General features: G+C 37.4%; 1 protein-coding gene and 1 non-coding gene across 2 annotated transcripts; one reads left to right on the forward strand and one right to left on the reverse strand.

Moving 5' to 3' along the window:
• Nucleotides 1–8,288: 8,288 nt before the first annotated feature.
• On the forward strand, nucleotides 8,289–11,361 carry LOC122021822. Its single transcript, XM_042579989.1, has 5 exons — nucleotides 8,289–8,784; nucleotides 9,331–9,430; nucleotides 9,508–9,640; nucleotides 10,800–10,895; nucleotides 10,986–11,361. The coding sequence occupies exons 1-5, from the start codon at nucleotides 8,388–8,390 to the stop codon at nucleotides 11,106–11,108; spliced, it is 849 nt and encodes a 282-aa protein (XP_042435923.1). The 5' UTR covers nucleotides 8,289–8,387; the 3' UTR covers nucleotides 11,109–11,361.
• A 10,990-nt stretch (nucleotides 11,362–22,351) lies between these two features.
• On the reverse strand, nucleotides 22,352–22,457 carry LOC122022035. The gene has a single exon (XR_006122784.1). It is a non-coding gene; the product is annotated as a small nucleolar RNA R71 (small nucleolar RNA).
• Nucleotides 22,458–23,924: the final 1,467 nt, after the last annotated feature.

The raw sequence follows: 23,924 nt of genomic DNA on the forward strand, positions 1-23,924 counted from the left end.
AAATAAGTAATTTATTGATTAGATCTTGTCTGTCCAAGATCAAGATCTAGTCAAGGTCTAAGTTTAGGGATCCAAAATAGACTTAAACTAGACCTGTACCTAAAGTCCCAAATCGAGTTGGAACACTCTCCTCCAGTACTTACCTTCACTTACCTCCAGTACTTACCTTGGGTATTGTTCACCCAAGGCATTTTATGTTCCTTGCACCCTGTAAAATGTGTTAGTCCAATAAAACAAAGTATACCCTGCAAAATAGAGTAAGCACAGCAAAATAAGTAATTTATTAATTAGATCTTGTCTATCCAAGATCAAGATCTAGTCAAGGTCTAAGTTTAGGGATCCAAAATGGACTTAAACTAGACCTGTGGCTAAAGTCTCAAATCGGGACTCGTCCTCACTGGAACACTCTCCTCCAGTACTTACCTTCACTTACCTCCAGTACTTACCTTGGGTATTGTTCACCCAAGGCATTTTATGCTCCTTTCACCCTGTAAAATGTGTTAGTCCAATAAAACAAAGTATACCCTGCAAAATAGAGTAAGCACAACAAAATAAGTAATTTATTAATTAGATCTTGTCTGTCCAAGATCAAGATCTAGTCAAGGTCTAAGTTTAGGGATCCAAAATGGACTTAAACTAGACCTGTGCCTAAAGTCCCAAATCAGGACTCGTCCTCACTGGAACACTCTCCTCCAGTACTTACCTTCACTTACCTGCTAAACATTTGATCCTTTAGACCTATTTGGACTTTCTCTACCTTTGCTTAGTATCTGACTAAGATGATCTACTAAGACTTGCCTATAACACTGAGTTAGTATAATAGATATAAAATAGTAACAAAAAATAGTGTTAGCATTATTAATAATTCGTTGGTCTGGTCGACCGTGTGCAGTCGACTGGAAACTAGTCTGTAACACATTACCTAAGGTTACCTCCCCTTAACGTTTCCCAGCTTCACTCACTAGGACTTCCATTGCTTGGCTTCACTCACCAGGACTTCCACCACCTAGCTTCACTCACTAGGGTCCGACTTCACTCACCAAGACTTCTACTACCTAGCTTCACTTACTAGGGTCCAATTTCACTCACCAGGACTTCCATTACCTAGCTTCACTCACTAGAGCCCGACTTTACTTACTAGGACTACTACTACCTAACTTCACTCACTAAGGTCTGACTTCACTCACTAGGACTTTCACTACCTAGTTCCACTCACTAGGGTCTGGCTTCACTTACCAGGACTTCCTCTTGTCTAATTAAGTTAGAGATTTTCCTTCCTAGTCATCTAGTCCTGACTAGACTTCTCTCTTCCAAATATCAAGTCTTATTTAGATCAACCCTTGGTTAAACTAACTAGTCTTAGGTATATTGTCAAACATTAAAACCCTAAAGGTTGATTGTACCAATAACCAGTCAACTGGTAGAAAGTCATTGGCAGAATCTTGGATTTTGCGGAGTGCCATTGACTGTGTCCAACGGCTACACTAGTCGATTGGTGTATGGCTTAGTTGACTGGTGCAAGAAATGAGTTGTCTTGTGATCAACTCTTTCCACTCTATTTAAAGGAAGCTTGAGACATGAAGAAGGTTACTGATTCTTATTAAATACTCCTAAGTGTTTGCCCTCAAGCTTCCAAGCCTATTCTCTTCCTTCTAAACCTAAGTCTCCATCTTGTAAAGAGGAAGAGAGCTTTGTAAGAGGTTCTACTCCATCGAGAAGGAGTAATCTTTAGCCAGAGTTTGTCGGAGAATTATCCACCGACGGATAGGAATCGTCAACCTTACAGACACGCCGTGGAGTAGGAGATTTATCTCCGGACCACATAAATGAATGTGTAATTGTTAGGATGTATACTAAAATCCTATCTTTTTATATGAACATTTATTTTGAAATGAGAATCACATTGGTCAAATGTCTGCATTTAGTAAAATGTAGTTATCCATTTAATTTATATTGTAGATAACATGGTGTGTGGTGTCACACAGAAGATCATGTTATCAGATCCTTATAAATTATAAATAGTAGCTCACAACCAAATGGATTGGGATAAACCATTGGAATGGTTGTAGTGTAATTTGGTATTAGTTTATCTTGACTATAAAATTACACTAGTACACTTGTGTATTGAGTTGGACCATTTGAGGTTGTTTTTTTTATACTGACTACATAAAAGAACACAACCTCTGTTATTATGGATGTGCGTACTCTTAATCCCAATATAATAACAAGCACATATACTTAGTATTTATTTCTTTAATTTATTAATGGGTGAGATTTATTCGTTAAATCAATAAGCCCAATAAGTTAGGAAATAATATTATTTATATGGTGTGTTGTTAATTATAGAAGGAAATTGTGTCCTAGTTATCTAGGTTGATGATGTCTCCTTGAGGAGCTCATAAGGATTGTCATGTTAACTCTGCAGGTGGACTTAGTTCCGACATGATAATAAAGTTGAGTGGTATCACTCTTGGAGCTAGATGTTAATTAAGTGAGTTGTCAGTAACTCATTTAATTAATGGACATTCGATATCTTAAACACAGGGAGATTAATGCACTCATGATAAGAAGGAGCACATAATGTAATATGGGATTGGTGAGGTAGTTCAATAATAACTCTTTAGGAGTATAAGTTATTATTGATAAACTTGAGTTGGGTGTTCGGGTCGAACACAGGAAGCTCAAGCTCATCGGAAGGCCAAAACCAATTCCTCCTCTCGGTCCTTGATGTAGCCTCTATAAAGCCTCACGTTCACCCGTTTTGATTTTGCTTCTTACCCAAATGAGGGGCCGACCACATCCTTGCTTGGTGCCCAAGCAAGGGGCCGGCCAAGCCTTGCTTGGTGCCCAAAATGTGGGTCTGCCAAGCCTTGCTTGGTGTCCAAGCAAGGGGTCGGCCATACCACATAGGAGAAGAGAAAGAGGAAGTTTTTATTAAAACAAAACTGTGTTAAGATCTTTCCTTTTATAGCTTTCTACAAGGGATTAGAAGAGATATTTTAATTTTATTAAAATCTTTCCTTTTTTGTAGTTATCTACAATGGTTAAAAGAGATATTTTAATTTTATTAAAATCTTTCCTTTTTTGTAGTTATCTACAATGTTTAAACGAGATATTTTAATTTTGTTAAAATCTTTTCTTTTTTATAGTTATCTACAATGGTTAAAAGAGAGATTTTAATTTTGTTAAAATTTTTCCTTTTTTGTAACTGACCATTATAGGAATAAAAGGAAGATTTTATTTAAAACAAAATTTTGTTATAATCTTTCCTTTTATAGCTATTCACAATGGTTTAAAAGAAAGATTTTAATTTTGTTAAAATCTTTCTTTTTTGTAACCATTTACAATAGCAAATAAAAAGAAAATTTTATTAAAACTTTCCTTATTAGCCGCTAGCAAAGAATATAAAAGAGGAGGAGGGGGTGCTCTCTAATAAGATAACCCTAAGCTCTCTCTCTTTATTCTTTAGGCGGTCGGCCCTCTTCTTCTCCCTTTCTCTCTTGAGGTCGGCGGCATCTATTCCTCTTCTTCCTCCCTTTCTTCCCTCTAGGGCCGACACCCTATCTCCTCTTGGTGCTCGAAGTTTGGAGAAGAAGAAGAGGAGAAGGAGCACATAGGTGGTCGGTTGCTTGGTGGAGAAGAAGAAGAAGTAGAAGGAGGTCTCTTCACTTTGTATTCTCTTGGTGGCCGAAGCTTGGAAGCAAAGAAAGGTTCGGGTGGATTTCATCTTGGTAGATCGTCGCCCACATGACGTCCAAGAAGAGGAGAGGAATACAACAGAAGATCAAGAGGTCTTTAAGATACAAAAGAAGGTAGAACTAATTATTTGTTTCCGCTGCATAATTAGTTTGTGTTCTTTGTATGGATCCTGAAATACCAATACAAGAGGCTAGCGATTTTGTGTTTCAATTTTGTGTATCGATTTTATGTTTCGATTTTGTTTCTATTGTGGTCTCTATAGTTAAACCTAAGGTTACTGTAAGAAGTTTAAATATTCAATTTCTTTGAAAGGCTTTGTCTAGGAAGTGGTGGATGATCCCATACCCAAGAAGGTCGAGTGTCTCTCCATGTTAACCTGAAAGTCAATCTTTGAAATAGATATTTAATCAACTTCTGTAATATGATTTAACTTCTGAAGAACACATGAGTTGAACTTGGAGTAAAAATGTTAAGTTCCGTTTTCAATCCAAGTTTAACTTTTGAAGAACAACTTGGATTAATAATGTTAAATTTCGTTTGCAATCCAAGTTTAACTTCTGTAGAGCGCATGAGCTGCTAGGAAAAGTTCTGTTCTTGTACAAATTTTTGTACAGGGGAAACAAAAGGAAATTTCGAGTAGCACCAACAGTAATATGGTTTGATTTCTTGTCCTTGTAGCCTTTAGATTAACTTCCTTTATATTGTTTGTATTTCTTCTACGCAACTAACCTTGTAGGAAGTTAACTATTTGGGGGTAAATGACTATTCAACTCGCCTTCTAGTCATGCCACGATCTCTAATAGGATCTAACTTGACTTACAAGCTAGTTTACAGGGTAAGAGTCCAAGAAGATCAAGGACCAGATTCTTGGCATTAGAAGATCGGATGCAAGATAAGAGAAGTTCAAGAAGACCAAGGACTAGATTCTTGGTAAAAGAAGTCCTAGTAGGTCGAAAACTGGATGCAAGGTAAGACAAGTCCAAAAAGGTCGAGGATCAAACTCTTGGCAAAAGCTTGGAACCTGTGTAGATCACGAGATCAAATGCTAGGTAGATAAAGACTCAGAGATGAGAAAGCTCCAGATACAAAGTCTAGGGATTAGGAGGTTCATCTGATATGAGGTAATTGGTTTCGATTGAAAGTGTGCTTGTACCAATCGATTGGTTGAATCAACTAGTAGTTAAACTTGAGCACACAAAAGCCTTCCCAATTGATCATCCAATCGATTTAGCACTGTCCAATCAATTGACTGAATTTCTTTGAAAACAAAGAGAGTTTCCAAATCGATTATCCAATTGATTGGGCACTACCCAATCGATTGAGTCAATCAATTGACTTGCCTTCTTCGAGAACGTAGATGGTGTCTAAATTGATCATCTAATCAATTAGGCACTATCTAGTCAATCAATTGACTGACCTTCCTCAAGAACACAGAGGGTTGCTAAATCGATTGCACATACTAATTAATTGGTATAATCGATTGGCGAGCTTTGTTCTCGATAAAAGAAGGCTTCTAAATCGATTGGAGACTCCCACCAATCCATTACGATTTAAAATAGAGTAATCTCAACCGTTGATCTAGAGTCAGTGACTATTCAATGAATAAATCATACTCTCTATAATCAATTGAGTTGGTTTCCTAACCGATTGATGACGACAAAAGCAAAGAAATGACTCGATTCCGAAGCATTTAAAAAGAGGGGTTAGGGCACGAGGAGTTATTGTTTGATTATTATTCTTTTGCTCTTCTTCCAAGTTCTTATCGACAAGATCTTCAAGCAACCAAGAGAAGGAGAACCAAACCAAAAGCTTATAATCCTTCTTTTCTTCTTCTATGTTTCTTTTCATTTGAGAGTTGTGTAATCTTGTATAAGGTTTCTTCTCCTTCAATGTCATTCTGAGAAGGAGAGCTCATAGTGAAAGTTGTGACTACTGGTATGAACCCTTAGATCAATCATCTCAAGGAGGTGGATATCAAATAAATCAAGGTGTTAGCATTGTGGTGTGCTTAACTTCAAATATCCGTTGTGAAACCAAGAAAAATCAAAGAGAGCTATTCACCCATTCTCTAGCTCTACTGATCCCAACACCTAAGGATCTAATTTTTATTAGGGCCCGTTATTTTTAATATATTAAATATATTTTTATGTATATTCTTTTAAGAGAATGAAAAAGAATAGGGACCATGTGATAAATTTTTTTCATGATTTCATTCTCTAGACAAAGTTTTAGATTTTACAAAGATCTCATTACGGTTCCAATGATAAAGCCATAAAGGAACTCTCTTTTTAATATTTTAAGTTGATTTTTAATTATGTATGTTGATCTTGCCTATGAATGTCGACGAGTAAATCATCGGTGAATTGACTCTATTGTCAACTTAATTATCAATCATCAAGTAATAACGAGGATGATGATCTAGTTAGGAGCCTAAACGAAGATAAACAAGAAGAAAATGGTTAGAATAACGGTCAGAAGGTTCTTAGCGCAACCACTTTGACGCTTAAATTAGATGATGAAGAAGATGAGCATTAGGATTTTGATATATGTAGGTGTGCATATGTAACTGAAAACAAGGAAGGATTAGAAGATCACCAACTTTTTCCTTCTATCCTTTTTTCTATATTGTCATTATTTAATTTCTTAAATAATGCAATATTTTTTCATGTCATTGCTTTTTCCCGAAATAATCTAAGATTTGCATAATAATTATCCTTTTAAAATATCCAAGATTCACATAATTATTTATTTTTTTCTTGAAATGGTCATGCATCCTACGTCGCCGAGAGGCCAGGAAGTCAAGGGGTAGTGATCCAAGAGTCGAGAATCGAGAGGCTAAGAAATCGGGAGGCTCGAGAGGCTAGGAGGCTAAGGAGTCGGGAGGCCTGAGAGGTTGGGAGCCTTGAGAAGCCAGAAGGCTAAGAAGTCAAGAGGTTCGAGAGGTCGGAAGGCTTGAGAGGCCAGGAGGCCCAAGAAGGCAAGAGGCTCGAGATTTTCCTCTATTAGAACTAGCTTAGCAATTTTTACCAATTTTCTCTTATTTGCATGATGTTTGATTATTCCTTGGATTATATGCTATCTTATAAGATCTAACCTATTCCCTTTCACAATCTTTCAACAGTAACCTTCTCTCACTATCTTTCTCCTTCATTGGCGACACATTCTCCTCTTATTGGTAAGAGCATGAATTAAAATTTTTTATCTTATCTATAAAATGAAAAATAAAAATGCTAATTTTTTTCGAGCCCCCCTCTTCCCCTTTCCCAACTCTCCCTCTTTGTACTTTTCTCGCTCATTGAGATTAAAAAAAAGAAACCGCACTTAACACTGTCATGTTGATTCGGTTCAAATGCTTTACAACTAACGCTCATTGATTGATTAAGTTGAAATGCTGATGCATTCATCCGTGTCTGGTTTAAATGAAAGATTTTATATATTTTTTAGCAATAGTGAGTTAAATACCTCTACCATTTTATTTCCTTAATAGACATTATGTTTACCTTTTATTTATATGTTTACAATCATAAATTTTTTTTTATTTCTCCTTTGTCACCATTCCATCTTTTACAACTATTCTAATTTAGGTGATGAAAAATATGATTTATTTTTTTCTTTTATTTTGTGCCTAAAATGGATCATTTAATTCTTGATAAATAATAATGACTAATTTGATTTCACTGTGATCTTCATTTTCTAGGGATCATATTGAGTTTTATCATTTTTGTAAAAATATTATTTATTTATTTATTTTTTGTGCTTCATGAATAATGAATTGAAAATGAGAACATGATTTCTTCTATTGTTATTTCATTTCATTATTTCTCAATTTTGTTCTTTTTTTTATAAGGGTTGTTCTCTATGTCTTTTATTCTAAGTAATTAGGTAGATTTCTATTTTTCTTCATTTTTAAATAATTCTGAATATATTTATTTTTAGTTAAATGAATTGTACATTTATTATCTTTTTTAGAAAAAAAATTATAAAATTAAATTTTATATAAAAATTAATTTTTTAAAATTAACATTATTAATTTATTATATATAAAATTTCTGATTTCATATTTGTCTTCAGTATTCGGTATTAGATACCGTATCGTGTCCGTAAGCTCGTTCCCTGTCAACGTAGCGCTTCCTTCCACAATTTAAACAGCGACCCTCATTTCACCTACTCTATCAAACAGACACACCAATGTACCACCGGTTTCGATGCGACACTAAACGGGACCCAGAGGCCAAACACTTTGAAGACCCACTCTTTCGCGAGGAATATGAAAGTGGGTGACATCTAAGGTGACGCTAAAATGTATCCTTTTCTAACCGAGACGCAAAGATCTCTTTTTTTTCTCTCTTCGTAATAATTTCTTTTATTCACTCCACGCGTCCTAGTTCCTGCTCACCTGTTTTAACTGGACCACACTCCAGGAATCTTTTCCTTTCATTGGCCACCACCGATGCGATAATCTTTCTCGACAATGAGACCAACCAACTACGTGTTTGGTGACGGAATCAACACACAGAATCATGCGTTGATTCTCTCCTTTGACTAAGATTTTTATAAGTTAACCACACACAGAATCATGCGTTGATTCTCTCCTTTGACTAAGATTTTTATAAGTTAACCCGCCTTGCTGGTCGCCCTCTTCCTCTTCCACACCACCGGCGACGGCGATCACCTACCGAATCACGGCCATGGAAGCGATTCCTTCCTTGTCGGCGACTCCTCTTCCTCTCACCACGCGTGGCGGAGGCGGGACGGATTGGCCATCGCCGCTTACCCTCTTCCTCCACCGGCATGCCTTCCCCGCGAGCCACCGCCTTACTGCCCTATGCTCTTTCGACTCGCCTCCCACTCCCGTCATTGGATCCTCTCGGAGATGGTGTCGGAGGGGAAACGTCGCTGCCTCCGCGTCTTCGTCGGCGGAATCGGGCGGGGGAGAAGAGGCGGATGAGGCGGAGGTGGAGAGGGCGTTGGGAATGGACGGAAGAATCCCGGGGAGCTCTCAGGAGTTCGTGAAGAGAGTCTCGTCGCGCGCGTACAACCTGCGCCGGAAGGTCATGCAGTCCCTCGATTCAATCGCCTACGATGGTATGTGAATCTCCAAATCTGCTCTTCTCCTCCGCAATCAATTCCCCTCCCCCCTCCCAAATCACGATAGATCAATGTCGTGCGGTCTTGTTTAGACCTTGAAATTTTACGTTTATATGTGTCGAAGTCTAATTGATCCAGAATTTTCGTTTGTTTGTTTCTGCTAAATAGAAATTGGCAATGGTAGTAAGGCTGCTGGCTCATATGTATTTATATGTTAGTTGGATCTTCAAAATTTTCTAGATCGAAGAATGAACTTATCATGCCAACTTTAGCCTTTTCCCAATGGATATATGCTTATGCATCAATTCAGAGCAGTAATTAGTCTAAGGGCTTGACAATCAAAATTACATAAGAGCATTGTAAGTTGGAATTGGAGAAAGAGAGGAGCATAGTTCTTAGTACGTACATTCCTTTGAGCTCTCATTTTTTTTTTTTTTTTTTTTTTTTTTTTTGTAGATTTGATCATATTGGTTTTCATTTTGTACCACTTTACGAACAATTATATTCTCAGAAGCATCTTGTTTAAAATTTAATTTCTTGTAGTGTTGGAGACCAACCCATGGAGAGAAGCCACAAAGCCAGTTTATGTGTTGACTCAAAGAGATAACCAATTATGGACCATGAAAACGCGGAGGAATCACAGGTTTCAATGAACTACATCTCCCAAAGTTCGTTAAATTTTCTTAATTTCTCCTATTAATATCTTTTTCATGTCTTCAGCGAGGTAGAATCGGAACTTGGAATGCTATTCGCTAAAGGAGGAAGGCGTGGATCAGGATTTGATAGTAAAACTAAACAGAGTACCGGAACAAAATTTGAGATGCTTGTGGAAGATATCACAGAAGGAGTGCTTGTAAGCCTTGATAATTTTTTTTTTGTTATTCAATAATAGTATTTGCTTACTTTACAATAACATTTCATTTATCATTACTCTAGTAGCCATGCCTCCTTTGTTGTTTTATGACCTTGAACTGATCCTCTCATCAACGAAGGAGCACTTTTATTCGAACTCTCGTTTCTATGCTAAATTATGTGCTTATTTATTTTGAGAATTCTTGACAATGGCACTATAGTTTTTATCAAAGATTAATGTCCATTTCATAAGTTTGCATTGGAAGAACTCATTGTTCCACATACGAAACTAAGTGTTCACGGACTTAACTAAAAAATTGTTCCATGTTTGGTATAACTGTTATAACAAAAGAAGTCATACTATAATCAACTGATACTAATTGTGTAGTTTATTTCAGATTAATAACTATCATTAATATGATATGTAAAATGGTATCCAATTGATAAATGAGTTAGTATGATATGTAATTATGTTTCAACTAACACTAGTGGTAGACCAACACACTAGTATAAATTGCAAGTTAGCTTACCAGCTCCAGTAAATCTGTTGCTGTGACATTTCCACATACAAAAATAGAGTATAAATTGTAAGTTAGCTTAATTACCAGTTTCATTTATGTATGTTTGCTATGGCATTTCCACAGTTTATCCCACAGCAGTTTTTGTGTCGAAAAATTGCAAAATTAAAATGAGCCCTGAAGTTAGAATTTTCAAGAAAACTCCAATCCTACTGAAAACGCTCAACTCATGTGATATGAGTAAAAAAGATGTGCATCAGCATCAGCTATCAGTCTGAAAGCCCATTTTGTGTTTTTCATATCTTTGTTCTATTTGATATTTTGGAGTTTTTTTATCTACAGATTTTGGAACTACACCTTGACGTGCTAACTAGATAACTTTAGTTAGCTATTTTTTTTAGCCTTCCCTTATTTCTTGAACTGCTCTGCTGGCATTGTGATATGCATTTCAGCTTTAGGATGATATTAACTCTCTAAAGAAAGTTTGCATTCACGAGTTAGCAAGTAATTGCATTGTGTTCATGCAGTACAATTTTTTTTAATTGGGTTGTTTATACCTTTTTTTTTTCATATACTGGCGAGAGGTTTATGTTGAGAGTATCTGAGTTCTAATGGTGGATATGAAAATCTTGTATATCTCAGATCTTTGAAGATGAGCAAGAGGCAGTGAAATACTGTGACATATTAGAGGGAGGAGGTCAAGGTTGTGAAGGCATTGCAGAAGTGGAGGCGTCCTCTGTAAGAAACCATTCTCTAGTTCAGGAGTGAAACTGTACTTCATTTCCATTTTTTGGCATCCCATAAGCGGACATCTACTTTGGTTTTCAGGTTTTTGATATTTGTCGTACGGTGGGGGCTCTAGCTGTTCTTTTTCGGCGAGGAAGGACACCCCCTCTACCCAAAAGCCTTGAGCAACATCTAAGGGCTAAGAAGAGATCACTGGAGGATTAGGACTCAAGTGTCCAACAAGAACACAAACATCCGATACTTTGTGTTCAACTGAACAAATACAGAAGTTCATCTGATTCAAAGAAACATAACCGAGAAATAGGATGAAAACTTGATAGTAAAAATCAGATGCAGATTCTGATGTATGATTGAACAAGAATATGGACTCATGGTGTGATTGTTTACCATACGATAGGAAAGCAAAGAAACTTATAGATCTCAAGGTGCTGTTTTGCAGGTATTTGGACTTTCTTTCTATCTTCGTGTTGACATGCAAAGTTCATAGTCGATTTCTGGCTTTGAAGGAATTCTTGGGTACATCATGACCAACATGGCCAGTAAGTCGTTGTAGTGACATTGAGTGCTTATGCTCTCGGTAGAAAATGAATGTTAAGAGACATTTATAGTTCTTGGAAGATTTTCAGCATCTAGAAGCATTTCGATTGTATTGCAATCATTGAGGACGAGTTATCTCGGTTGTAAACACATGGAGCTGGCATGGTGATGTGAATTAGTGTCATATGTGCTGAGGTTGCTGACCTAGAAGGAGATCACTATCACAGGGTCTCAAAGTATATGCAAATATAGTTGAAAGCTAGTAGAGATATGGATGCTTCTAAATGAAGGAGGTAAGGGAAAGGTGACAATGATACCAAATTTATCGAAAGGTTTTAGTAGGTTACATTCCCTTATATAGACCTCAAAAAGAATTATTACAATTCACAAGATATGAAAATAAGAGAAAACACACAAATTTCAAATTAAATGCACGTAGTGTTTTAGCATTGATGTTCTTTGACTTCTCATATATTACATGGATTCTTAGGTATGGGGTGAAGGTTGACCTCTTGGGATTACATATCAACACTCCTTTCTCATGGCACCTTGTGAGAGTGCTTGCTAATTGTTGATGTAGATGATTACTCCAAGGATGAAGATGAATTTGCATGATTAACATGTGTTTGAGAGTACTAGAGTTGCCCAGTAAAATCTCTCTGATGCTTTAGTCAATCTGGTGAAGATTGTTCGAAAATGAGAATATAAGAATGAGAGTCAAAAGAGAATGAGTTTAGATCCTCTTACCATTGTTGCTATTTTTATCCTTTTTATGTACCTATCTCATGAAATCTAGGGCGGTTAGGTCTTAGGGGTTGAGATCTTGTATTTACTTTTTATACGTTCTTGAATATTTAAATATGTGCTCCCACGGACGTAGTGCGGTAGGTATTCGGGTGGTAAGTTTGCCGGATTGGGTACGGATTGATTCTCGGGAGCTTTGTCACCCTGGGGTCCTCCTACATAAGAGGTCATTGTGTATTATAATTTATCTATTTGTATCTTGCTTATATGACTGGCCATATTAGACCGCTTAGGTAGAACGATTGAATACTTAAATATGTAATTTGCCCTTGAGATTCTCTAAAGAATCAAAAGATAATTGTAACAATGAATTTTTTTTAGATTTCCCGTGTCATATATAAATCCTCTTAACTGTTTTGTATTTCTGATAATAACAAAACAGAGATGAGGTCTACCTTCCCGTCTATTTTTGACCTCTACACAAGTAAAAAACTTGATGGTAAAATCAAAGAAAGAAACAACAAATACAAGTTTCTTAGCATCTACGGCAGTTTCTTCACCTCGGTGTTTCGGTTATGGATAGGATCCGATCCACCTCTCCCTCTTCTCTTGCTCATTTGGTCATCAATGTAGGCTGAAACAGCAGAGTTTGATCTCTTCTTGTCCACATGGAGCTTCCTGGTCAAGTTGAGGATGCTTTCTTCTTTCACGAGTCCATTGGCCATCGACAAATTGTACACTAAAAGAGCAGCACAGAGGAGGATGACGATGCAGCCACACGACTTGAAAACCATTGCTTAGTTAGGAAAGACAAAGGGGCCTCAGCTATATATATGGTCCTTCTCATTAGTTATACATTCTGCCTCTCTAAATATATGCTTAGTTCTCAGTGTTGTGGTCTAAAGGCACAAAGGCTGATGACCTGAGCATCTGCAAGGCTGTTTTAGAAGGTTCTTGCCAGGAATCTTATAAAGAGGTTTGAGGAAACAGAGGAAAAAGAACACAATTCAAGGCATACTAAGAAACAACACTTTTTTTTTTTTAACTAAATATGGATATAGAGCGTTATTTTATGAGTAGGCTATGGTAAATTATTTTCTTGACAGAAAATTAATATGTCGAGAAACGAAGGGTTAGTTATTTTCAACTCGTGTTTCTGAATGCGGATACACAAATGCTAACTTGAGTTTGCGTGTGTAAATTCACGTGAGACATTAAAGGATGAGAAATAGATTGAGAATTCAGAATTTTATTTTAGTTGATATTAAGTATTCAATTTACGTCGAGTAATTTTAGGATGATCAATCTGATCCATGAAAAATTTCCATCGACAATCAAGATAAATCGAAAAGTATTCATAGCTATCGACCATCAACTCAATATTCTTATATCAACAACTCAGTTAAAAAAATATCCACTAATTCGTTAAGAATTCAGAATTGATTAATGACACGTGGATATAGATTGTGAAAAATTAATTAATTAATTATTGAGTTACATTAATATATAAAGGATAGTTCAATGTACGAACCCTAAACCTCTTGTCAGTATAGGATTTTAAGGAAGGATTGAATTATATTAAGTCTATTGTATGTATCCTCATTTTTTATTTTGTAAAAGGTTATTTTTAGAATATGAACTCGTCCTTAAGGTCAAATAACAATAAGCTCTCAATATATGAAGTAGCAAAAGTAAAAATAAATAAATAAACATAGTAAAATTAAAAATAAATAAATAAACTTAATTAATTAAATTTTAAAAGGCATATTTATCCGTTTTCACATCTTAAAATGTCACTCAGAAGAAATTTTCTCTAACAAGGCATCTTAAAAATTAGAGTATTGGTATTTTGAGTTGAGGTCGTTGTATTTTAAAAGGTGATTGTTAATCAATCGTAAGCATTTGACGTGACAATATTATTTCACGGAAAGGACATCCTGTCTTCTTCTCGACTTTAAAACTTTTATCAGAAGGGATAAATTTACCATAGATCGAAGGACTGTATTGATATATTCAAAGAATAACTCGACAATGAATATTATTAAATTGATTACTGAAATAGATGATGGCGATATAAAAAAAATATATGCTTATTACCTGAAGGGATGACTCATCCATAACTGAAAAAAGATACGTCGTGAGTACAAACGTGATAAGATTCACACCGTCACGCGGTCAGACGGACCATGTGGGCCAGTCCACAATGAGCCGGCCATTTAATAGGATAGGATGACCGTCATCTCCATGCTTTAAAAAAAAAAATTTCTAATCTAATTCAACCCAATTTAAAATGAATTATGGGTAAGCAGATCAACCACACGTCTAGCAAAAATAAAATAAAATAAAATAGAATAAAAAATTTTATAGCGGGCTTGGATTATAATTACTCATCCAATGGAAAAAAAACTCAATTACTCGACAAAATCTATCAACAAATTAAGAAAGTTTAACATGAATAAGATTATAAACCAATCTAGTATCTCTAATTACATCCATCATGGTAAAAGATCAACAGGTGTGCTCTCTGATCAACATAAGAGAAGTATCAAGGGATCTTAATAATTGTTCAAGATGTATGAGTGACTACTTCAGTATTTCTTCAACCCGTGGGCTAATCCAAATTTGTCACTGGCGGATCCATATGAGTCGAGAGCCTAGATGGATCTATCCACTTGGACCGTCTTTAAATAAATTAATAAAATTTTAATTAATCCTCTTAAATTCTTTAATAGGATATATCAATTTGATGGTCAATCCAAATTGACAACTCTAATTTTTTGCCAAACTCTATCAAGCAAACTGATCAAACCTAAATTATTAGATCAACATCCAGAATCTCCATTAATGAAATAAATTGTACAGAACCATGCCTCGTTCTCCCCCTGCATTTTCCTCGAGCCTTACAAACATTCAAAGTCTTAAAGCAATCACTGCAATTCACATATTAAATTTCACTTCTTTTGTGGCAAAACTTCTCATTGAAGATATGCCTCTCCTTTATTTAAAGGGTAAAATTAAGAGACTCCAATTGGAAGATTGAGATCGATGTTCACTTTCAAGAAAAATAAAAAATAAAGAAAGAAAAGAAAGGTGTTGTATCATGAAGAAACAAAGAAAGATGTTTCGAATGGTCATGGTCTTGCTTTAAACAAAGCAAAAGGTAAAATCATGGTGAGAATGCTTATAGAGAAAACTTTAAATTTAATAGAAAGGAAATGATAGTTACCATAGATTTATCGAGCCTTTAAAATTACATCAAGGCTCTCAATTATGGGACTTAATTTTATCTTTATAATAATAATAATAATAATAATAACTCTAACTCATGGTTCTCTTCAGTATGCTCATGTCCTTAGGATCATGGTGTCACGGTAGGATATCCAGATTATCTCCCAGGTATCCGTGGTTCGAACCCCAGCTACGACGTATTTGCATAAATTTTTTCTCCAAATGGAGAGCGTAATCAAAGGATGTAAAATTTTTCCTCCAAATGGGGGAGCGTAATCAAAGAATGCTGGGTTTCTGGACTGGCAGCTGCGTGTGCTTCCCGATTTACCCTGGTGGCTGGTGGGAAATTTCTGTGGGACCAGACCGATCACCTCCAGAGATAGTCAATGATACTAACTGAGATTATTATATATTTTTTTTCTTCAATATACTCACGCTCTCCTTCTCCCTTTCTCTTTGGGCCCATAGCTACGTCCATCCTCTAACAAGTTGAATCTTAGTTGCCTATGATTCAAAGCATGTCAGCGGGTGCTGGCTTAGCTGACATGACCCCTCCAATAGTTAAATTAGCTTGGAGCTAAGGAATGAAGCTCATGGAAACACAAGACGAAGAAGAGGTGGCTAATAAGGAAGAAGAGCAGTCTCTGTGCACGAGAAGAAAACCATGTCTGTTAGCTACTTTCGCCAAACCTTATATAGCTAACGAAGGAAGGTGATCACATGGGATGCCACACAAGCCCTACATATAGCCAAACAAACCACATAGAGGACCGTATGAGCGAAGTGGCTTGAACCGACTGGCTGCACAGAGGAAGGTGGGGTGCAGGGGAGAAATGGTTAGTATTCATGCAATATTCCTTGGGTCAAGGTTGACCAGGTTAACTAAACTTGAGTTGGCTCAAGTTTGAGTCTTGATGTTTGAGTTTCGATATTTGACAATATATAAAGATTATTTTGACAATGTATGGAGATTGCAGGAGTAATCGTCCGTTTAAAGAGATTGTCAAGGTTGACCAGTTTAATGTGAAGAAGAATCAAGTAGGTCAACGTTGACCGGATACTTGACTGAGAAGTCCTAATTGGAGGTTAGGCAAGGGGAGTCCAACGGGAAAGTTGGTAGAAGATGAAAATCCAAGTGGGTCAGTGTTTGACTGGGCACTTGGGTGGGAAAGTCCTAGTGAGTGAAGTCACATAGAAGGAAAATCCTAGTGAGTGAAGTCAAGTAAAAGGAAAATCCTAGTGAGTGAAGCTAGGTGGAGGGAAAGTCCTCGTGAGTGAAGTTAGGCAGATGGAAATCCTGGTGAGTGAAGCAAAGTGAAAGCTCTAGTGAGTGAAGCTAGGCAGTGAGGAAGTCCTGGTGAGTGAAGTCAGGTGCGTGGAAATCTAGGTGGGTCTAGGGTGATCGGACACTTGGTAATTGAAAATCCAAGTGGGTCATGAAGGACCGGACCCTTGGCATGAGTTAAGAAGTCCAAGTGCGTCAAAATATTGACTGAACACTTAGCACGAGGAGAAAAGTCCAAGTGAGTCAAAGGTTTGACTGAACACTTGGTGAAGAAGTCCCGGCAGGTCAAGGTTGACTGGATGCTAAGCAATGAGAGGTCTCAACAGGTCATGGTTGACCGAATGTTGAGTAGAGGAACCCTAGACTTCAGTTTGGAGGTTAGGGTTTGGTAATCAACTAAGTTAGTTGATTACCGAAACTTAATCTATTAAGGTAATCGATTAAGCAGGGTTTATGAAGTGCACAAAAAGGTTTGTAATCGATTAGGTCAACCGATTATGAATGCTTAATTGACTATGACAATCGATTAAGCATGGATTTTACGAATGCATAGAGAAATTGGTAAGCGATTAAGCAGGAAAGCTTAATCGCTTATGGTATGCTCTTACATGAACATAAAGGTTCTTAATCGACTCAGCTAATCAATTAAGAACCTTTAAGAGATTAGTGTAATCGCTTAAGGTGGAAACTAGTCGTTGAGCGCCTGATAAAAGGGTTTCGTGTGCATTGTTCCGAGAGAGTGCACACAGGTTTTCTTCTCCACTCTCTTCATCAAGCTCGCCAGTTCTTGAGGCTTCTTGGAGCAAAGTGTTGTTGTACTTCCAAGGTCAAGAGACGTTCCAAACAAGAAGATAAAGCTAGCTAGGGTTTCATTTGTGCTAATCTTGTAAGATTTTCATTGCATTTGCTTCTTCTTTCTTCTTGTTGTAATTGAGAGTCTTGTACGAGGTTTCTCCACCTTCGGAGTGTTTCTGAGAAGGATTGTATTCTTAGTGGATGTGTGAGTAAGGATCAGATCCTTGGATTAGTCACCTCTTCTTGTGGTGGATACCAACTAAATCCTTTGTGTTAGCATTAGGGTGCTTTATATTAAGTTTATCCACTGCACATCATCATTGATGAACACGAGAAGCTATTCACCCCCCTCTAACTCTGAAGTGACCCAACAAGTGGTATCAGAGTGAGACCACTCTTCACTAAACTCATCGCCAGAAGGGCAACGAGCTAGAGGAAAAATAAGTTGAAGCCAAATTTTAACAAGTTAAACAGTTCATCAAGAGGAGCTCAACTTCAAAATGGAATTCCGAGATGGTCTCGGATTCGACACAAGGATGCCTCCACCATTCACATCAACGAGCTTCAATTCTTGGAAATCAAGAATCAAAAACTTCTTCATGATGGAGATAAAACAATGATTTGCTCTAATTGAAGGATTTTAAACTCCAACAAACGACAAGGGTAAGAGCATCAAGAGGAGCAAATGGAGTCAAGAGCAAATCCAAATATGTGAGACAAATGATAAAGTGACCAAGCTTTTGGTCAATTTATTGTCAAGCAACATTTTGATTCAAATTGGGGATTATGAAGACACCAAGGATCTTTGGAGCAAGTTGGCGAAGATCCATGAAGAACCCTCCACTACACCAAGTCAAGAAAAATCCAAAGAGGGCAACTCATTGGATCAAGAAGAAGAGGAGTCCAAAGTTGAGCGATGCTCAACATCAAAAGAAGAAGACCAAGAAGCTTCATTCTCAATGGAGTGCAACAAAAAAGAAAAAGAGGGAGCATATTCTTTGTTTCATATGGAAGGGGATGAAGATGAAGAGGCCTCCGCCTCTAGGATTGGGAGAGAGCATCATTTATTGATACCGGAACAAGAATAACCTTCTACTTTTGGGTCAAATGAAGAGAAAGATGATGCCACCTCCACAAGTCATGAAAAATTAAATGAAGGATCATGTGCCACCCCTACAATCAAAGAAGGTATAACCATTTCAATTTGTAAAAATAAAAGTCACATTATTTGCTTTGAGTGTAGGGAAAGTGGGCATTACAAGAGCAAATGCCCTAAATTAACCAAGAAGAAGGGCCAAGCGACATTAAAAGGCAAGAAGCACATTATGTGTTTCTCTTGCAATCAAAGAGGACATTATAGGAGCCAATGTCTAAAAGGGAAAAAACCGACCAAGCTTAAAGGACGAAGCACAAGTCAGGGGGAGCTCTCAAGAGAAAACCCAAAGTATCATTTATTGAGACAATTTCTTTAAGTCATGGTAAACACCATGCTAGAAATAATTTATATCATTTCAATGCTATTTATCATGAGAATAGAAAGCATGATAGGATTAAGGAGAAATATGTAGCATATCATGCTAAGACAACTCAACCTAAGGTTAGGAAGGTAGATAACAAATTAGGCAATAACTCTAAGGATTTTAGATACATGCCTAAGAGAAAGAAAAATCAAGTTTTTAATGAAAAATCTAAGGTTGAGGAGTTATGGAAGGAAAATCAAGTCTTGAGGTCAAGACTTAATAAATTAGAGAGGACTCTTAGAAAAATCACACATGAAGAACAAGGGTTTAAGAACAAACACCTAGGTTTAGGAATGCGAGAGTCATCTAATGACCATAGAGGTTTGAGATACAAACTCAAAGCTAAGAAGGATGCCCCTTCTTATCATAGGGTTCCATATAGCTATGGAACTAACCCTAGGTCTAGTGGTCAAACCAATGTTACAAGGGAGGTCATCCTTAGAATTAACCTTGAAAAGACCAAAGTGAGTAAGACTTCTAAGAAGTCAAAGAAAGTCACCAAGAAGGTCACAAGAGAAGCTATCTCTAGAGTTGACCTAAGTGATTCAAGTGTGACCAAGGCTTCTAAGAAGCCTAAAAAGGTCATTAGGAAGGTATCTAGGGAAGTTATCCCTAATGAATACCTAAAACATCCAAGAAGCTCCAATAGATTTTGGATTCCTAGGACTGTATTCTCTACATCCTAAATGGGTTAGAGAGTGTCAACTCCAATTGAAAGGGTAGTTAATCCAACCTTGGTGAAGTTGACACTTGGAGAGAATTTTCAAGGTAGTTGTACTCCTTGAAAATGAGAAAGTTTAAATGATTACTCTTTGGAAGAGTAAAATATGCTAAACTTTGAGGAATTGGACTTAATTTGAATTAACACAAATAAGGAAAAGTAATAAAAATGCCAAGTTGGGATGTTGACATTTTCTTAGGAAAATGAGGATAATTTAGGATTAATCTTAAGTTAGCAAATTTTTAGAGATACTTAGATAGATAATCTAGATATATATATTTATGATTAATTGCCATGATTGTTTGCTCATCCTATACGATGACATCATATTTTGCATTCATTCTTGCTATGAAAAATATAAAAATATCATGTCATGTCATACATACATCATGTAGCTAAAATAGTTTTTTCTTATGGAAAGTATTTATTTTGATGACTTCCATAAATTATCATGCATTATTTTAAGTTCCTTGCAATTAAGGACAATGATATTAATTAACAAATGACATCCTAGGTGGATGGTCAATTCTAAAATGTCTAGATAGATATGCATGATCCCTTAGTTTAGGGTAAAACCAAAGTTTACATCTCACAAGGACAAGCTTGTATATGTTTTAGTGCACATTAGATACAAGTGAGGTGTTAGGAGTGTTGAATCGATACACACGTGAGAGGGGGGGGGGGGATGAATCATATGATTTTTGAAAACTTGTTTTCTCATTTTGAAATCAAAGTAAACGTAGCAGAAATTAATTAAAAAAATAACACAAGAAAACATAGGTGGTTTTACTTGATTCGGAGCTTTCGGCGACTCCTACTCCACGACCCAGGTCCCACGGACATAGCGATGGGTAATCCACTAAAAACCTCTTCCGATACCTCCAGAAGAGAGAATCGAGTACAAAGAAGATCGGAGAAGTGCAACAAACTACACTTCTCATTTGCAGAATTTAAGTACAAAAAATGTTATTGACACTTAGGGAATGAACTAGCTTCATCGTGTGTCAATGTCGGTCTGTCGACTGCGATCAAAAGTCCTCAAAGCAGTGGTCAGGCGCAGCAGCTTCGTAACAGAGTCATAGCAGGAACCTGGAGTAGTTAGAACCTTAATTGGATGTATAGTAGATTGTATGTGTGTTGTTATTTGAAGCTTCCTCAAGACTGCCTTATATAGGGCATTGAGGACACCTTCCATAGCCTTGGAAGGCGCCTCCAATGGGATAAACTTTATACCGAAGTTTGTTGTAGCTTATCATCAAAGCGGTCAAGTTTTATCCCTTAGAAGGCGCCTTCCATGAATAGTACCAAGGCGCCTTCACTGCTTGAAGGCGCTTTTAGACATTATTCATCTGAAGACTTTTGATCCTTTTTTCCCTACAAAATGTGTTAATCTAATAACTAAAACATTTACCCTGCAAAGTAAAGTTAGCATAATTATAATAAGTGGTAGTAATTAGTTCCTGCCCTCCTGGGACCAAGAACTTGTCAATGTCTCAGTTTAGGGATCAAAATGGTCATAAACTGGATCGACGCCTACTGCACCCTTAATCGGGATGCGTCCTCACTTAGTCACTCTCCTCCAGTGACTTACCTTTACTTACCAGTTTACCAGTTGCCCATCTTAGGGTCGATTTGTGGTTAGAAGGGGGAGTGAATAGCTCGTCGCACTTTAGTTGCTTGCTTCGTTAAAGATGATGTGCAGCGGAAAGAACACAAAACAACAATACAATGCTAACACGTAGATTTACTTGGTATCCACCTTAAGATGAGGTGACTAATCCAAGGATATACACACACGACACTCACGCCACTATAAAAAAGATCCTTCTCGGTAACTACCAGAGGTGGAGAAACCTCGTACAAGCTCACACAACAAGATACAACTCTAAGCAAGAAGTAAGTACAAAAGTGTACAAAGCAAAAACCTTTTCTTGCTTGATCTCTTGTTGATGAAGATGTCTCTGGATTAGCTGAAAAGTGCAATAGCACTTATCTTCCACACTCGAAGTCTGGCGAATAGTAGCAGAGAAGAATCGTGTGAGCGCTGTGGAGAAGAAGCTCGCCAATGACTATATACCTCGCGCTTCTAGGGCTCCCAATCAATTGGACATGCTCCCAATTGATTGTCACATCAGATCCACGCCATCCCAGCCATCCATCGCTCGCTACCCGTGTAACGGTCACATCCCAATTGATCGACAACCTCATATCGAAGCAGAAAGATTTTTATCCATGAGCACTAACATGTCAAGCATGCCTTTGAGAGAATTTTCTGCACCTATTTTTGTAAGATTTTTATCTCTGATTGTGCAACCACATATTGAAGCAGAAAGTTTTCAACTAGACCCAGAGTTAATTGTTATGATACAAGGTCATAAATTTAGAGGAGAAGTATCAGAAAGCTCTTATCTGCATCTTGAGACATTTCTAGAGCTTTGTGATATGGTGAATTGTGAAGGAGTGTCAGCAAATGTAGTTCGATTGATAGCATTTCCTTTCAATATTAAGGATAAAGCAAGGACTTGGTTATATTCTCTCCGCCCTCAAAGCATTACAAGTTGAAAACAATTGGAGCAGAAATTTTTGAATCATTTTTTTCCTCTAAGCAGAACAGTGTATATGAGGAATTGCATTACAAATTTTGCTCAGGCAAATGGAGAATCATTATTTGAAGCATGGGACAAATTCAAGAGTCTACAAAGACAGTGCCCTCATCATGACTTGGAAAAATGGCTGACCTTTCACATATTCTACAGGAGAATTTCTTGCTCAGACAAATGTTTATTGGATTCATGTTGACCTGCGCAAGTGTACGAAAATGTCGCAAGTAATATAAAAGATTATCGTATCCACAGGGACTGGAATAAGCACTAAGAATATCTCAACGCGAATTAGCTAGACAACAAATCAATGGATTGACAAAGTCTAAGTGTAACTATGAAAAGTAACAAAGAAACAAAAGAATAAGAAACAAGAATAAGGGCAATGATAAGGGTATGTTCTAGGAGTTTTGGTTTCTTTGTAAAGTTATTCACTGTAGGATCTACCAAATCATATTTCTCAATTGTCCATTATTTGTAGAAGGTTGCCGGTTCCCTCTTGCAATAGGCAACCGGCCTAGAACTGAAATATATCTAGATGAGATCAATTAGGAGTAAACCCTATGTTGTCCTTACACGGGCTTGCCTGTCACGTGCGTCCATCGGAAAATCAACATAGAAATCACTACTTTTCAACCTCATTAGATATAAAGATTAACATACAATCTATCCTACCCTCTTGAAATACCTAATTTCCCTCTCAAGATTTCCCCTCAAACGTCCTTACACGGGCATGTTCCTATCACGAAGATCCCTCGAAAAATCGAATGAGAAGTAATCTATACAGGATCCACAAGATATTCAAACATTCAATCTAGCATGGTAATTAAGCCCTAATCTCAACAATCCACACAAGAAAAAATAGATGCAAACAGGGCAAAATCATAGAAATAGGAATCTTGGCAAATCCACAAGAGTCTACATCAAATCCCCATTACAAATACTCCCTCCATCCTAGAACAAGAGATCTAATCCATGGAACAAGGAAAGAATCCAAAATAAGAAGAAAAGATAAACATCTTGATCCCCAAATCCAAGAAAGAGAGGGAAGAAAAGCTTATCTACGATGAAGAACCATCTTCGGATCCAATCCTCGCTCCCCGGAGTCGAAATGTTGAAGATCCGCCCTTGGAATCATCGAAAATCCCTCCAAGAAGGTGGAGAAACGCCCAAATCTTCAATTCCCCCCAAAAGGGAGAAGCTCCCCTTTGAAATCTTGAAGGAGGCCTTATATAGAAGAGGGGTTTGGGCGCCACAGGACCCCGAGGCATGACCGTGTGAGGTTCACACGGCCTACTCCACTCTCTTCTCTGCTAATCTCACATGGTCGTGTGAGGTACACGACCGTGGCTTGCCTCTATCAACGCTCCCATTGCACGGTCGTGTAGATCGACACGGCCTGCACTGCCTTCACCTCCGGAAACCTGGCACGGCCGAGTGGTGCACATGGCCAACACTCTCTTTCTCTCTAGAAACCTCACACGGCCGTATAGCACACATGGCCGAGGTTTCTCCTGTCTCTGGAAAACTGACATGGCCGTGTGATGTACACGACCCAGGCTTCCTTGGGCTTTAAAACTTGGCACGGCC

Source organism: Zingiber officinale, chromosome 9A (genome assembly GCF_018446385.1).
Source record: "Zingiber officinale cultivar Zhangliang chromosome 9A, Zo_v1.1, whole genome shotgun sequence".
NCBI lineage: Eukaryota > Viridiplantae > Streptophyta > Magnoliopsida > Zingiberales > Zingiberaceae > Zingiber > Zingiber officinale.

Coding starts and splice junctions, on each gene's coding strand:
- LOC122021822 (XM_042579989.1), top strand. CDS start 8,388: ATGGAAGCGATTCCTTCCTTGTCGGCGACTCCTCTTCCTCTCACCACG. Junction 9,431..9,507: donor AAAACGCGGAGGAATCACAG/GTTTCAATGAAC, acceptor TCATGTCTTCAG/CGAGGTAGAATCGGAACTTG. Junction 9,641..10,799: donor ATATCACAGAAGGAGTGCTT/GTAAGCCTTGAT, acceptor TGTATATCTCAG/ATCTTTGAAGATGAGCAAGA.